The following is a 17,534-nucleotide window of genomic DNA, read 5'->3' as shown; positions in this document are numbered from 1 at the left end:
TCCGGGTCATGGTTTGGAGAGCTGGCTGAGCCATTCAGTCACCTCTGAGCAGGCATTTGGCTTGAAGTGAAATCAACCCCATTGCACCCACCCTTCCTTTCCCCTTCAAGGTTCCTCTAGCAAAGCAGGATCTCCAAGCCAGCAGGTGTATAGAGCCTGGGATTATTCCTGTTACACGTGTATCTACTGCTCTTCAGAAAAGCAGAACCAATCCCAATGCACAGTGTTGCCAATTTCCCTACAGCTCTGCAAGTTGTGGAGAGATGATATGGATATATATACATATGGTTTAATGGTTGGGTACTTAATCCCCTCATTGTATAGTTGAGAAAACTGAGAGACGAAGCACCTTCCACAGGGTCATCCCCCTAGAGGACAGCAGAGAGATCCAGTGCTGGAGGTCGCATCCCCTGACCCCCTCTCAGTGCTCCGTCGGCCACACCACTCTACCTCTGACAGTTGCTTCTAACACAGACACAGCAGGCTCTTCTTCTCTTGTCCTTTGTCCTTGGAGGAAAGCCGAAGCACGGCCCTTCCCCTCACCGTCCCGTGTCCTGCAGACTAGGTTTCTAGACTTCATCTGCTAGATCCAGGCCCTGAGGAGCTCCTCAGAAGACAGCCCGGCCGCCACACAGGCTTCTACCTCTTCCCTTCTGCAGCTGATTAGCTTCTGGGGTGAACTGGTTATTTTCTGAAAAACAATTTTCATTCATATTCATGAGGTGAATAGTCATAGTAATAGTAATCGTGGAGAATATCACCAAAAACCTCAACTATCTGATTCATTAACTTTCCAGCAGCAGAAAAGCCCAAAGACAATTCTAACCCCTAGAACAAGGGCTTCCCACCTTCACTGAGATCGTCTACCAGGTCACCAACCAGCAGATGTCTTGGGGTCCTGCCTCCTCGGCACTCCTCCCTAGGGGACCCTGCCCCACAGAAGCCCAGAATGTAGTTCTGGTCCAAAAAATCTAACCTTCTTCCGCCAGAGAGCTCTGAAAAGAGTGACCTGGTCTGAGGTGCTCCACGTACAGCACTAGCAGGGTGTCTGGTCCAGGGATGGTGCTCCATAAACAGGAGTCCCTTCCTACTCATACTTCACATTCCTGCTATCTTCTCCCAGCAACCCCAATACATCATCATAACTGGTTGTAAAAATGCAGGTATCAACCTTTCAGGGCGACTTTCCCCAGTGTCACCCCTAGACCACTCGCCTCCAACAAACTCACTTGGGTCGTGCACAGCTTCTCCCACAGCCCTTCCCATCATCACTTTTCTTTTTTCTTTTTTTTTGGCTACACCATAGGGCATATAGTATCTTAGTTCCCCGACCAGGGATCAAACCCGTGTCCTCTGCAGTGGAAGCGCAGAGTCTTAACCACTGGACCACCAGGGAAGTCCCTCCCTGTCATCACTTTAAAGAGTGGCATGTGGGCACAGACAGGTGGGCACAATGGTTTCCTCCACCCCCATCCCCAGAGACATTAGCTTCATCTAGTCGGTTGCCCTTGATCTTGTTTGTAAAGAGGTGGCTACAGGGCTCACTCCTGGTGTCCACAGGCAAATAATGGGAAAGCAAGGCTCACTGAATGGGATGTCAGTGTGGAGCCCACCACCAATTCCCTGATGCTGGTCTGGTCAGATTCCCAGGACACTGGCTACCTACATCTGCGGTGCTTATACCTGATTGCTTTTTAAACTCTAGAGGAGTGCCTTGCAATGGAAATGTAATGTGAGCTACATAAGCCATTAAAAATTCTCCAGTAGCACATTTTATAAAGAGAGAAATAGGTAAAGTTAATTTTAAAAATATATTTTATTTTAAAAATAAATATTATTTCAACATCTAATCTGCATAAAAATATTAATAAACTATTTTATACTCTTCTTGTACCGTCTTCAAAATCTGTCATGTATTTCATAGTTACAGCACATCTCAGTTTGGACTAGTCACATTTCAAGTGCTTAATCATCACATATGGGGGCAGCTACCATACTGGATGGCGTCGTTCTAGAACATTAAAGTGAAACAGCGTAATTTCAGAATTTCAGAAGGTACAAAACTGTTGTCCCATAGTTTAGAACAAACTTCCAAGCAAGGTTCAGCTGATATACTTTTTTTAAATTTGAATTTGTTCTTAACATTTGAAAATCAGGAGATTTATTATAAAGTCTGGATTGCTGGATTCTCATTTCAAATTTAGGAAGCACTGGCTCACATCCCCTCTTGGCAGCAAACTGCATGAACTGAGAAGAAGCTGGTTTCTTTAGCTGGGCCATGTTTGCCATGGTCCTCCTATCTATCTCTCCCTATTAAATCACATTTATTGCACTGTACACTCTTTTTTTTTTTTTTTTTTTTTTTTAAATCTATCTAGGCCCCAGAGGCATCTGGGCTCACAAACTCCACTTTCTATGAAGCACACAAAGTCAGACTTGGGATGGCCCATTGGAGCACATCTCAATTTAGAGACGACTAACTTGAGGCCATCTTGATGTTTGCTACCCACATTACAGTGGAATGTGACAGCAAGAAGAGAAAGAATAAAGTGAGTCACAGAAAGGAAACAAAGAACCTTTAGCACCAAAGCCTCCATCCCCATGAAGCAATTATGGGTAAAGGACAAGGAAAATACATTATATTTTAAAATAGGGAACACACACCAAGCAGTCTTAGTATAATTTTCCTTGCATATATATTTTTGCCATAGACTGTTACTTGGTGATAAAAACTTGAATGGAAAGACATTCTTAATGGTACATTTCAGAGTGCAACCATCACCAACTGTAAAATTATAGATGAAGACATGAAATGTTTAATCCAAACAGACAAATTAAACATTTACAAACTCAATAGGACTTTTTGAAGACTTGTTGAGGATTTCCACTTGGTAATTTTCCATGGTTTAATTGGAAAGATGCATGGTCTTTGCAAGGTTGGCTGGAAGTTGCTTTTTAATAGTTTGGAGGATTATCTATGACCAGTGCAAATGTTGAAGTGCAGCTAGGCTGTGCTAAAGTAAAGGCTGAGAGGGGGGAGATGGTGGTGGTGATGTGCAGCTCCAGAACTTATTTGGGATTTGATGGATACTAGCTATCTATTTCTCACAAAACACTGTGGGAAATGCATACACTCAGAGAAACTGTCCATGTTAAAATCTGGAGAGAAACAGAATACAAATTAAAAGCCTTATGGAAAAGAATGCATGTAGGAACAGACACTAGAACAAAGTAGGAAGGATGGTAAGGGAAACAGAGAAGCAAAAGGTGGTCAAGGGTCATGGCATTTACCTTCCACAGACAAAAGTGGTCATTCTCTCATAGAATCTCCTTATCTCGGGACTTCCCTGGTGGTCCAGTGGGTAAGACTCTGTACTCCCAATGCAGGGGGCCCAGGTTTGATCCCTGATCAGGGAACTAGATCCTGCATGCATGCCGCAGCTAAGAGTCCCATGCCGCAACTAAGAAGCCCACATGCTGCAACAAAGATCCTGCATGCCACAACTAAGACCTAGTGCAGCCTAAATAAATGAATAAAAAAAAAAAAAAAAAAAAAAAGAATGTCCTTGTCTCTGGTCTCATCTCAGTTGCGTGGTTTTCTCCAAAAGCTATTTTTAGGGTATGGCTCATAATACATTAGGATTCCTAGGAGCTCTTGCCATTGGAGGGCTTTCCTTGTGCACCTGAAATTCTACAGGGAATGGACCCTTTACATTGTTCTTTCCCTGGCCCTTTACTCCGTGGCTCCCTAACAATACACTGGGTCCTTGGAGGGAACTCTGCTAGGTCATTGAATGTAGGACCAGAAGAGGGAAATTGAAGGAGGGTATTAGGAATGCAAGAGCTCGTGAATAGAGGGTAAGCATGGAAATAGAGTTGAGAAGGAAGCCGTAAAGGGTAACTACTCAGTGGAGTCCAGCCGAGGAGGCTGAGCTTTTTACGTGTGTGCAAAAGAAGAGCTAGTGACCTGCTGAGCCAGGAATGCTCCCCTCCCATCATCATCGTTTTCGGTTCATTCAGGGGTTCTTCCTTTACTGCAGGGCTCTGCTTTTACTAACGGCAGAGGAGCACCAATCAGACCGATCTTCCTGCAGAGAGCAACTTCAAAAACGGATCAAAATATGAAACCAACTTCCTTAAGTCACAGGAGAGCAACCAAAAGTTGACACTTGGAAGAAGGGAATGTCTCTGGGTGAGTTTCCCATTTTTTACAGTTCCCTGAGGAGCTGAGGGCAGGTCTCTCTTGGTGCCATGAACAGAAGAACCAGAAAACAGATATGGGTGCAAACAGAAAAGTTAGGAAGTGAGAGGACTAGAATTAAGTGTTAATGGATTAAACATTGCAATTAAATGGCAGAGATTGTTGGAACAGATTCACTTAAAAAACAAAACAAAACAAAGCAAAAAACCTCTGTGCTGCTTCAAGAGACACCATTTAAATTTGAGAACACGCATAAGTTTAAGATAAAAATATGGAAGAAGATACACCCTACAAACAGTAGACAAAAAAGGGTATATTGATATCAGGATAAGAATACTGCCAGAGATAAAGAGGGACATTTCATGATGATAAAAGACTCAATTATTCAGGAAGACCTATCAATCATAAATATGTATGCACCTAAAACAGGTTCAAAACACATGAAGGAAAAATTGACATGAAAGGAGAAACAGACACATCTACACTCATAGTTAGAGATTTTGTTGTCTCTCTCTCAATAACTAATAGAACTATTCCAACAAAATCAGTGAGGACAAAGATGATCTGAAGAGTATTAAACATTTTGGTCCAATTGATATTTATAAAACACCACCCAACAACAGCAGAATACACATCCTTTTGTGCTTCAGGGAACTCTGAGCCCCTCAAGTTCTTGCTGAAGGGGATGCAGGCCAGCCCTGTCCCCTATGTTTGATACATCCCACTGCCTTTATGTTTAGCAGTAAACCCTTTAGTCATCCAGAGGGGCTGGAGGGGGAACCGATGTAAAGAACACTGGTTGGTAAACATTATGAAAAAGGGCAAATGAAATGAGCAAATATCCATAAAGCCTTAGAACGGTGCCTGGTGCTTAATTCTGGACCAGTGTCCCCTGGAGTCATGACTCCCTAAACTCCTGGAAAGAAAGAGAGCTGACACTAGGATCATATGGTGGGGCGTGCAGGGTGTCCTGAGGACTGGGCTTGCAGGGAGGGTTAGTCCTCCTGTGAAGGGGGAGCATGGCCTGTGCTCTCAGGGTCCTGTGATGTCACAAGAGGGACCCTTCCAGGGTAACTCCTGGCTGACAAGGAACTACAGGAATGTATAGCTTGCAGGCAGTTCTGGCTCTAGCTGCTTCTGAGAAGCTGACCCCTAACCCCATCCTCCCAGGACAGAAGGGTGAGATATCCCTGAGGGGACAGGGATGGGTTTGCTTTTGTTTGTTATTATTTTGTTGTGTTCTGTTGCACTGCTTGGTGGGTTGAGGTCTGGGGCGGAGGTGGGGGGCTAGGGTGCACAGGAAGCAGACAGATGCAACGTGTGGGGATCTCTGGAGACCTGCTTTTGCTTTTCCCCGACCCTGGCACAGCACACAGGGCCTGTCCCCACTGGAGACACTCAGATCTATGGCCCAGTGACCTCAGGAGTAAGATAAGAACCCTGGCTTGTGAGGAGTTGGGATCCCTCACCTTCGGTAGTCACGGGTCCAGCTAGTCCCCCTGCCCCCAGCCAAAGGCAAAGCAGGCTCCACGCGCCCTAATTTCACACACGTGCACTTCACCCTGAGGACCCATGAGGCTCTTGGCGTATGAACTGACTATGTTGTGTTGGAACATATTTCTGGATGCAGCTGCTGTTACAATGATGGGAGGGAGGTAAGAAGGCTCGGTAGGCCGGTCCTCAGGGTAAGACTATGCATGACGTCTGGAATGCAGAGCCTCCTGGGCTGGGCTACACACCTGCTGCCTTGGCCGTGCCAGGACCTGGGGGCAAGGAGCAGAGGCCTGATGGGAGCCTGGGGAAGGCCACCACCCCCTGGTGATGGGACGTCTCCCAGCCCCTCTGACTTGGAGGGAATTCCTATAAGTACTCTTCTCCCCGCTTTGTGCAAATGCTTGTAAACCCACGATATGTGTGTCCCTGCCCCACTAAGGCCCAGACTACATCGGGTCAGCATCATGCTGAAAGGAAAAAGAACAGTTACCAAGGTGTCGGGGAGCATCACCACGGGGCAACAGGAGTGCTGGAGCAGCCGGCCCATTTTCCAGATGGAGAGCGGCACAACCACGAGGATCAGCATGAAGCCCACAAACGAGAGCAGAGCCAGTGCCAGCGGCAGGGTCTCTCCTGGAAACGGAAAGACAGGAACCGGCTTAGGAGACAATCCTGGGCCTCCCTCACTTTCCTGGATCTGGCTCTGCACACGGGCCAAGAGAGCAGATGCCAACACCCTGACATCTGATGTGTGCCCTAGTGACCGAAATGACCACCATTAAAGCCATTTTTCTAGAATCCAGATTGGTTTCCAGAAAGCCAAGGAAGATTACGATCTTTTTCTTGGGAAGGGAAAGGGAGGAGCATCATCTCCTAGCTGTATTTGCACGTACCTCTGAGCCACTGCCAGGAAGAAGGCAGAGGGCCAGGCCCCGGGCAGGATGAGGGGGAAGCACCAAAAGAGAACAGCCCAGAAGGGAGCTGGGCAGTAACTGAAAACAAAGTGTATTTCACAATTTACTCTTGGCATTGATTCGTGTGATGGAGGAAAATGCTGAATTCAGAGCACAGTCACATAATAACTCATATATCAAGCCCCTGCGAGGGTTAAGTGACTTACCCCAGGTCACACAGGTAGGGCTGGCTCCAAATTCTACTAAGTGATGTATCAGAAAGTGCCAAGTCTGAACGTCTGGAGATGCGTAAGGGGGGGACAGGTTACTTTCCCATCTCTCTGTCCTATTCGTTTAGCCCCTCTGGGCTGGACTGCTCACCCAGGATGTGAAGGGTGCCACAGCCAATGCAGCTGCAGAGAAGCTGGTGGGCTCTTCCAGATGGCTGGGGTCCCCAGAGTTTGTATCAATGATTTTGGAAAATATGTTGGCAGTACACATCAAGAGATGCACAGATGTTCATACTCTTTCATCCACTCCTGTGAGTGGATTCCAAAGAATAATTCCAAGGAAGGAAACGTATGCAGAAAGCAGTTCACAGCAACATCTTTATTAGAGCAACAGCCTCGCATAACCAGCCCCACTTTCTGCCCAAAGCAGCACCCCTGCACCTTCTGCCATCCCAGCACGCTCTGGTGTGCTTTCTCATAGCACGTACCACCAAGGGACACCATCTCATTTGTTTACTGCCTTGTAGCCTGTCTCCCCAACTAGAAGGTAAGCTCGGTGAGGGCAGGGACTTCCCTGCTGTATCCCAGTGACGGGGCCAGCAGGTGGCACATAGTCAGTGCTCAATAATTATTCACTGAATGAATGAATGAATCAGTGAATGAACATCATCTTCAAAAGCAGATGGCAATGATCTAAATACCCCCCATGGAGGATGATTTAATACATCATGGGATATCATCACGGCAGGTCAGGAGTTCAGCTATTAAAATGAGAATTAGGATATATACAGACTTGTTCGCTGCATCACGGGTTGTAGTGGCAAAAGACTGGAAAGCACAGAACATACCTGTTTATGGGGGATGGTTACATATACATTGGCACACCCATATACTGGCTTGTTATGCATGTTCTTAAACAGTGAGGTAGATCTATATGTACTGACATTAACAGGTGCTCACAATAGCAATGCCCAGTGAAGGTGAGCGAGGTACAAAGCAGTAAGCACAGTCCAGTCCCAGTTGTGCCTCTGAGTACTGGTATCACATGATGACTGGAGGATTAAATGCCAGACTTGCCAAAGGAAACCTCCTGAGTGGTGTGGGGAGAATGGAGAACGTGTACCTCTTACTTTATATACTTCTGTGTTGTTCGAATTTTTTTTAACAAGCTTGACTTACATGGTTTTAAAAAGTAGTATAAAATGAGGGTCTGGGGGAGGGATAAATTAGGAGTTTGGGATTAACATATACACACAACTATATATAAAACAGAGAGCTTCCCTGGTGGCGCAGAGGTTGAGAGTCCACCTGCCGATGCAAGGGACACGGGTTCGTGCCCCAGTCCGGGAAGATCCCACATGCTGCGGAGCGGCTGGGCCAGTAAGCCATGGCCACTGAGCCTGCATGTCCAGAGCCTGTGCTCCGCAACAGGAGAGGCCACAGCAGTGAGAGGCCCGCGTACCACAAAAAAAAGAAAACAGATAACCAACAAGGACCTACTGTATAGCACAGGGAACTATATTCAGTATCTTGTAATAACCTATAATGGAAAAGAATCTGAAAAAGAATAGATTTATATACATATATATATACATATAACTGAATCACTTTGTTGAACACCTGAAACTAACAGAACTATAGTTGTGAAAAGCAACTATACTTCAATTAAAAGATAAATAAAGACCCAAAAAAAGTAGTATAAAATGGTAATCAGAAAATCTACACGGAAAATGTTATGGATGTGATATTTGTGAAAAAGCAGACTCAAAGTGTATGTATAATTCAACAACAACATGTGTCTACACAAAGGCTAACAGCCCTTTGACCCAGCAACTCTACTTCCAGGGATTTATCCTTCAAGTATACCAGCAAATGATCTATGCCCAAGGTAATTAATGAAAGCATTGGCTGTAATAGCAAAATATTGGGAGAAAAAAACTAAATACCCATCAATAGGGAGCTAGTTGAATTAGTTATATATATATACGGTGGAATACTATGTAGCTACAAAGAAGGATGAAAAAGTTCTTTTCAGATATGGAAAAATCTACAAGATATGTAAAGTGATAAAGACAAGATCCAGAACAGTGCATGGAGTGTGCTAACATTTGTGCTAAAAGGAGGGGAAATATATAAAAATATATTCCCATTTACTTGTAAATGTATTGAGAAGTCTTTAGAAGGATATACAAAGAGCTAATACCTCTGGGGGAGGGGTGGGAATTACATGGATGAGGAAGGCGGTTCCACACGTACCTTATCTTTTTTTTTTTTTTTTTTTGTGGTACGCGGGCCTCTCACTGTTGTGGCCTCTCCCGTTGCGGAGCACAGGCTCTGGACGCGCAGGCTCAGCGGCCATGGCTCGCGGGCACAGCCGCTCCGTGGCATGTGGGATCTTCCCGGACCGGGGCACGAACCCGTGTCCCCTGCATCGGCAGGCAGACTCTCAGCCACTGTGCCACCAGGGAAGCCCTCAAAATGATAATTTTTAAAAAACTAAAAAGTTATACACAAATGTCACTCATGGTGTTTGTGTGGCAAAATCATGGGATATGGGGTTTTGTTTTATTTCTTTTCACTGCAGGCTTTTAAACCATAAAAAATTCAAGGGAAAAAATTAAGTCAAACAAGAGGATTCTACAAACTTTCTATAAGGCCCCTCCCAGCTGAGCGCAGCCGTGCTACACAGTGGGCTACGTCCACACGAGGTGCGACGCTCAGGCCCCGCTGCCTCACTAGCACCCCCCTCTGATACCCAGGCAGCTGCCACCGGGTCAACCAGCCTTGCAACATCTGGCCTCAGGCCTCGGGAGCTTTCAGGGAAAAGTGTTCTAGACAGCTGCCAAGTGACCCCTGCCCAGCCCCAGAGTGGACTCTCTTCGGGGGGGGATTGGAACGCAGAAAAATTTCACCACAGGATCTACCCAGCCTGGGGGAACAGGTCAGGGAAACCGAGGGGATACTCGGAAGCAGCAAGCAACGAGCATCGCCCAGGAGGGGCAGACAGGCGGTCTTACCTTGCACCTTGACACATTCTGTCTGGCTGAAGGCACTGTGCCTCCCAATGGCCTTCACGAACGTCCGGACCTTCACGCAGTGTGCAGCCCCTGGCTCCATGGTTTCCAGGTGCACCGGAATGCCCCCGCGCCTCACCATCTTGACGTGTTCCTTTAAGAAAACAGAAAACAGTTACACTCTGGGGGAAGCAGGACACAAAAGCGGGAGAAGGAGGGAAGGGAAGCTGTAAATATTTCCTTTCCAAGATGCATACAGAATGTTCCTCTCATTCATTCATTTATTCATTCATTCATTCTTAAATATTTATTTATTTATTTAGCACCTACGGTGTGCCAGGCACTGGTGTAAGCACTGAACAAAACAGGGACACAGCATTGAGCAAAACAAAGTTCCTGCTCTCGTGGAGCTTATGTGGGGTAAGACAGACCATCTATAACACACATCAGGTGGTGATGAGGGTTATGAAGAAAAATGAAGTAGGGCAAAAAGGTAGAGAGTGATGAGGAGGCACCAGAATAGGGATTAGGGAAGACCTCTCTGATAGGGTAATATTTGGACAGAGACCTGAAGGTCAGAAATCTGACTGGTGGCTTGGCCGGGCCACTGCTGCCAGGGGGATCAGTGCACAGGAACACTGGAGCCTGTGGGCAGTGCCTCCTCACACTTGCATCCATTCACTGTCTGTCCATCCATCTGCACGCCCCTCCACCCCCACTCACCCCCTGAGGGCTGTGCTCTGCGTCTGAACCTGTGGAGACTCGTCTGGGCCAGGCCCAGGTGGCTCAGGACACGGGCTCCTCTCCCAGCACCGGCTCTGCACCTCCCGAAGAATCCTAGGGATCTGCATGCTCCCAGCCAGCCCAGGCCCTGATCAGTCCCGCACTCGACGCCCTCCGCCTGGCAATGCCACCTCCTACCACTGGGCCCTGACCCAGCAGGAATAAATGCTGGAAACCATGGCTGTTGCCTGTTCCACCTACACACACCACCTTCCAGGGGAAGCTACCCAGCCCACGGTCCCCATTGAGTGGGTGGTAGGGGACATGACCTGTCCCTCAGACACTGGCATTAGGTCAGGGGTACCCTTGGCCTGGAAATGGTCTATCAGAGGCCAGCGAGCAACCGGCGACCCCTAAGCTTGGCCTGATAAGACAAGCAGTACCAGTCAGATTTCCTCTGCTAGGAACTGATCTTGGGGAACTGATACCTGCAGCTAGAAGCAGGGACCAAGGGGAGAGGACATGGCGAGGAGGAGTCAGGCCTGGTAAGGCACAGCCATAGGCATGTGCAGGAAGGAGTGGTGAGGGATCAGGGCCTGCGAGCAAGCTGGGGAGAGGGCCACGGAAAGAGTGCAATAGAGAGGACCCGCTGGAGGGAATCAGAGACTCCACAGACGGGGGCCCCTGGGCAAGTGAGGCTGTGCTGCAGCCTGGCTCTGGGCCTGCTCTGATCATGGAGTCTGTGAGAGCCCCTTATAGCACCATATTAATCCCTGTGACAGAGCCTATTTTTCCTTGTGCTGACTCGAGTGGGCCTTGTCACCATTTCAGCTTGGACAGGGCCTCCACAGGTCTGCCCAAGCTCCATCCTTTCTGCTGCTGTGGCTGCAGGATGCTTGGCCACACCCTCTGGGAGAGCTGACCTCCCACCCAGCCTAGCCCGCAGCATCCATCCCACAGGGTAGGGCAGCGCCCCATCTAGGCATTCCGGGTGGCCCATTGGCTCAGAATTAGTGCTGTTTATCAGCCAGCTCCTGACTCTCTGCCCCGACTTCTGCACCCTGCCCAGATACACACCCTCGAGAGCCTTGTGCCAGCCTCATATGCTTTTGAAATCATCCAGTTGATCTGGAACACCCTGGTCTGCCGCCTGTAAACAGCAGGGAGAATGGCTGAGAAGACATGCTGATGAGGGAGAAGAAATGCATTGAAAAGGTATCATGGATCCAACTATGGCAGAGGTTAGGGTAAGGAGGCAGCCCTCATACTTTAGCAAACGTGGCCTGAGACAGCTCCCAGCCACAGTCTGGGTTGGACCAAGGCAGTCCTCTGAGGAAGAGGCTGCCGGGATTGTCAACCTACGCCCATCTCTCCTTTCCCACACTTCACCCAGGCCCGCTCATCCTCAGGCCACCCCAGACAGCAAGCACTGCAGGGGCTGGCTTTCCTCATCCAGCTCTCGGAGGTCTGTGACTGCTTCTCCAAAGTCTAACTCAAAGGCCAAGGGTGGAAGTCTCACCTTGGCACCAGGCTCTCTCTTCCAGTAGGCCACGAAGAACTCAAACTGTGGCCCCAGGTCTTCCAGCTTAATAACCAGGTGGAAGCCATCCTTGGTGATCTCCATCCCAGGTGGAGTGAGGATGGCTGTTGGCAAGACAAGGAGAGAATCAAAGCTAGCCCCACACAAGACTGAGTTTTGTCCAGGGAGACCATGACCAAGCCATCAGTAGAAACATGTCAGGCTCATGGGAGGGGAGGGGTTTGGATATGGCTTCACGGTGTGCAGAGGCGTGTACACTGATCCTCTCCTGTACTCAGCAGGTGCTCAGTAGACACTTTTTGAATGATGAGCAAATGAAAAAAACAAATGACAACAACTTACTACAATTCGCATAGATCAGTTATATATACTGGCTGCTGCTAACTCTCAAACATCAGCAAATCAGCAGCCTGTGGATGGGTTGGCCTCTCTATTCTCAGTCCAAGGATTCTTCAATCTCATATCCTTAATGGAAGATGTTGGAAAATCAGAGGGTTTTACAAATTCCAATAATCAGCTCTAGAAATTTACAGCATAAGCACAAGCACCATCCTTCATATTACTGGATCCCAAACAGAGAGGCCAGCAGCCCCCATGGATACTTTCCTATCAGGAGACCAAGAACAGAAGGGCCCACACAGACAGTCTTTAGTCCCTGGTTACTGATGATGGATCCAGACTTGCCTCTCAGATCCAGATGCTGCAGGACCAGAGGGGCCACCGCAATTGCTGGCCTTGGCTTGGCAAGTTTAGCAGAGTGTGTTCTGGGCTACATCCTCCTGCACTGGGGTCAGTGGACACTCAAAAGAAAGGCAGTTCCTGCAGGGAGTTTTCAGAGAACAAAGTATTTCCTGGCATTTGAAGAGCTGCCTGGAAAAGGAACATGAGGACTTGGAAAGTCAGGGACCAACTGTACAAAACAGACCCAGTCCAGAGGCTTCATATGAGCCTACAGCACCACAAGAACTGTGTCTGAAACACCTCCAGTAGGGAGAGAGATGTTTTGACTCCTCCAGTTTTAAGTCAAACATGATTAGAATTGGATTCCCTGGTCTCCATCTATGTTGAGATTAGAATTAGACAAAATGACCTGTCATTTCAGTTCAGAGAATTTTTTGACAAAGTTGGGACAAGAACTTCTGTCCTGTATACTGTACAAACTTATCTCATTTAATCCATCCAGCAAGCTTAAGAAGGTAAATACTGTTCTTATCGTACAGATAATGTAACAGCCTCAGAGAGGTTGAGTGACTTTCCCAGAATCACACAGTTAATGGCCAGAATTTGAGTCCATGTCTTTCCACGTTTCTAGACTCTGCTGTGGGGTGTTTTTTAACTCCTGATGAACAGGATGCACATAGATCGCTTAAATCAGACTCTAAGCTTGGGCCCTGGAGATAAGTGGTTCTAAAGCTCCCCTGTGACGTGAATTCATATAATTGAGGTTAAGAACCTCTGCTCTCAACAGGCTTCCCTTTAAGAGTAGGAGATCCTTTTCAAGAGAGCCTTAAAATAAGATTTTTCATATGTCTTGGGAGAAGTCAGCGTGGCCTTTTTCAAAGGCCAAAGAACAGACGTAATGCCCTTGAGAGTCTCGATTCCATCCCAACTCTGCAGCTAACTTCACCTGCACAGGGACCATACAGGAGCAGCTTCTGGGGCAGGTACAGAGACTCCCTTCCCCAGCTCCTCCTGCAGTGGCCCTTTTCCTGTTTATATTGGCCTTCTCAAGCACAAGCTGCTACTGCACACACCCGCCCCCATAGCTTTGTAGGCACTCCCTCAATCTCCAAATGCCCTGTGCCTTCCTTTCCAACAGCTGCCAGCCCCCAGCAATGACCTTGGCTGGAGCCCGTGCTTCTAGGAGCCAAAGGGAGGTGGTGCCGGGTGCTGCCCAGGCACGGCAGGAAGAGGCAAAGCTGCACTACCCTCCAGCGCCTCTCAGGCTTCCCCAGGGCCTGCAATGGGATCCCACTGCCTCCACCATATCCTCCCAGTGCCTAGAGAAAGAGACTGGGAAGAGGAGCCCACATTCGGCACCAAAATTTCTATTGGTATCCATTCCAATTGCCCCACTGCTGCCCCCAGCTCTTCCCTCCTTCCTCTGCTCTCTGGCTCTCAACTCTGGGCATCCCTTGGGTAATTAATATTAATATTTACTAATAGCTGAGTGCTATGATTAGACAGCACCGCCATGAGCCTTTGCACTTTTCATCTTGTCCACAACTACCCAGTGAGGCAAACTGTTGCCCTTCTTACAGATGAGGACTCAAGGGGCTGAGCTGGGATTTCAACCCCACCTGCCTGACTCTAGAGGGCCAACTTCCCCTTCAAATTCACCTTCCTCAGCCCCTTCTAGCATGGACTCCCTCACCTTCTAACCGTCCTAATTTCTACCCAATCTCATATAGTCCTCAGTAACCTTTGATTCATTCCATTACTGCCCCAAACCTTCCTTTGTCCTCACTCCCAGCAGAGGGTCACCTACCACACCAAGAAAACAGGTCACCGCAGGCCTTTCCCTTGCCTTTCCTGCATGTCCCAACTGGTCATGTTATCATCCACACCTGCCCTGCCCCTTCTGCCTCCATTCAACCCTCCAGCTGGCAGCCTGTCCACCATCACCACGGCTCCATGAAGCCAGTTTCTCAAGGACCCATTTAGGGGCCTCCTTCAGGCCCAGCAGCAGCTCATCTGCTCTCCCCTCCATGACCCTCTCCCCGCCCAGCACCTACTAGTGCCTTTCCCTCTACCCTCTTTTTAAACCTAAGGTTTCCCAGGAGCCTATCCTGGGTTCTCTTTGTCCTTAGGTCTTGTCCCTGGACATCTCACCTGCTCTCAAGCCACTAGCTATTAATTTTGTGTTGTGTGTCTAACCTTGACCTGTCTGAGCCCGAGGGCCTGATTTCCAACTGCCAATCAGACATCCGTGGCATGATATCCTATAGGCATCTCAATCTCAAAGAGCCCAAAGCCAGCAGCAACTCTTATTCCTCAGACCAGTCGCTGCTCCTGGGTTCTCTTCCTTGGGTGACACTCCCACTAACCCCATCTGGAAGATGGACGCCATCATTATCTCCCCCCACTCTGTCTCCCAATAACTGGTCCCCAAGCGCTGTCCTTTCTAACTCAGCAATGTCTCTAGAATTTGTCCTCTTCTTCCCATCCCTTCCCCACTTCTGGGATCAGGACCCACCTTGGCTCAGCTGGAGTGTTACAACCCCATCCTCACTGTTCACCTGCCCTGAAGGCTTGTCCTACTCCAGTTCACTTTTCACACCACAGCCAGAGTGATTGTTCTGTAAGACAGACCTGGCCTAGACCTTCTCTTCTTCTGTGGCCCTCCTCTTCCGACTTGATCAAGCTTTATGTCAAAGCCCTTCACCATGTGACAAGCTGCTTCCTCGCCCCCAGCATCCAGACCCTGCTACTGCGGTTCCCCACACACACCCTTCTACACACTGGCCATTATTTGTACTCTGCCGTATTTGGTCACCTATCTGGATTCTTCCCTTACTTCTTTTTTTTTTTTTTTTTTTTTTTTTTTTTTGCGGTACACGGGCCCGTCACTGTTGTCGCATCTCCTGTTGCAGAGCACAGGCTCCGGATGCGCAGGCTCAGCAGCCATGGCTCACGGGCCCAGCCGCTCCGCGGCATGCGGGATCTTCCTGGACCAGGGCACGAACCCACATCTCCTGCATCAGCAGGCGGACTCTCAACCACTGCGCCACCAGGGAAGCCCTCTTCCCTTACTTCTTTCTCAATTATTTTCCAGGTTCTATTGCTATAGAAAAGTTACTTATTCCCAAAGGACTGTTCCTAATCATGTATAGACCCTATTGCACGAAGAAGATGCTCACACAGCAACAAAGATGGAGTTAGCGAGGCCCCAGATGGGAGGCAGTGTAAGATTTATGAGGCACTACTAGGGTAGGGAGAGGCCGTCCTAGCCCCATCTCCCCACTTGCAGAGCAGTTTTCCTTCCAGAGACAGGACTGACTTCCAAAGTCTCTTTCAAAATGAGAGGGAGGGCCTGTGGGAAGCAGCTGACTTTTTAAAATGGAGCAGTTAGGGCTGTTGATGTTCACAGTACTGTGGCTTTGCAAGACTAATTTGATGCTGAAAAGAATCCCAACAGTCTCAGTGAGCATGGTTCCTGAAGGGGAGGCTGCCGGGGGCGGGGGAGTGAGGAGAGAAGAGCCTTACTTGAGTTTCGATTAAAGGGGTGCTTCAGGGTGCTCCATGCTGAGGTCAGTGAACCCAGGGTGGCCCTGACCCGGAGGCTGTATGGTACAGTGGCGGTGATGTCATCAGTGATGTCACACTCGGGCCCTTGGGTGGGCGAGCACCAGCTGCTGGGGATCCAGATGTGGCTCATGTACAGGCTCTCATACTCTCTGGCCAAAGAGAGGAGGGGACAGCGTCACACCAGCCCCTTCTACCCAGGCTCAATGATGGTTTCAAGTAACTGTCGCATCCACTGACTTTTCATGGGTCAGGAAAACAAGCATTTGCTCCATACGCGTTTCTCCCCTCTCCTCCCTCACCGACCACCCTTTCTTCCTTACTCCTTCTCACCAGACAAGGGAGACCCAAGCATAAACCCCACTGTGTCCCAGTCTCTCCATGTGCATGCTCACAACCCCAGTCTCAGCCACTGTCATCCCTTTCCTTGCTGTGTGTCTCCTGACTGATTTTCCCGCTTCCTTTCCTGCCAGTCTTCAAACCATGCATCACTCAGCAGAGCATCTTATTTGTCTCCTTAGTGGCTTCCAAAGAGTCTAGAATGGAATCCAAACTCTCTCCCATGGCCTACAAGACTCTCTGGCCTTCTCATTACACCCCTAAACGTGATGCTCCCTCCACACAGGCCTCCTGGCCCTCCCTCCGACAGGCTGTCATGTTCGCTGTGTCTCAAATGCTCTGCCCCTGCATTCCCATTGGCTGCCTGCTCCTGTCCTTCAGATATTGGCTTAAATAGCACATCCTCAGACAGACCTTCCCCGACCATCTGATAAAAAGCTACCACAGAAGAAACTCTCTGTTGCATCAGCCTTTTAGCTTCCTCCTAGAGCTGATTTCTATCTGAACTTACCTACAGCAATGCTGCCTGGTAGAGCTTTCTGTGTTGGTGGAAATGTTCTGTATCCCTGTTGTTCTATATGGTAGCTACTAGCCGCATGTGGCTATTAAGAACTTGAAATGTGGCTCGTACGACTGGGAAACAGACATTTTAATTTAATTTAATTTAACTTTGATTAATTTAAATTTAAATAGCTGTCTGTGTCTAGTGGCTACCACACTGGACAGTGCAGACCTCGTGTACTTATTTCTTTACCTTTTTACTGTCTCCTCTAAATGTAAGCTCCCTCTGTCCAGAAGCTTTGTCAACTGTACCCGTGAGCCTAAGAGAATGTCTGCACGTGTAGTTGTTCAGTT

The 17,534-nt window shown here is 48.3% G+C and overlaps 1 protein-coding gene across 1 annotated transcript in view; it reads right to left on the bottom strand.

The window, feature by feature from the left end:
- Window positions 1–583: 583 nt before the first annotated feature.
- IL20RB (interleukin 20 receptor subunit beta) overlaps window positions 584–17,534 on the bottom strand; it is a 29,837-nt gene continuing 12,886 nt past the window's right edge. The window contains exons 3-7 of the mRNA XM_065876977.1: window positions 16,302–16,492; window positions 12,075–12,199; window positions 9,836–9,986; window positions 6,186–6,328; window positions 584–691 (exon numbers count right to left, since the gene is read on the bottom strand). Coding sequence (XP_065733049.1) covers window positions 584–691; window positions 6,186–6,328; window positions 9,836–9,986; window positions 12,075–12,199; window positions 16,302–16,492 — 718 coding nt within the window. The remainder of the gene's footprint in view (window positions 692–6,185; window positions 6,329–9,835; window positions 9,987–12,074; window positions 12,200–16,301; window positions 16,493–17,534) is intronic.

The sequence above is a fragment of the Phocoena phocoena genome, chromosome 4 (assembly GCF_963924675.1).
Source record: "Phocoena phocoena chromosome 4, mPhoPho1.1, whole genome shotgun sequence".
NCBI lineage: Eukaryota > Metazoa > Chordata > Mammalia > Artiodactyla > Phocoenidae > Phocoena > Phocoena phocoena.
This window is presented reverse-complemented; position numbering and strand designations above follow the sequence as displayed.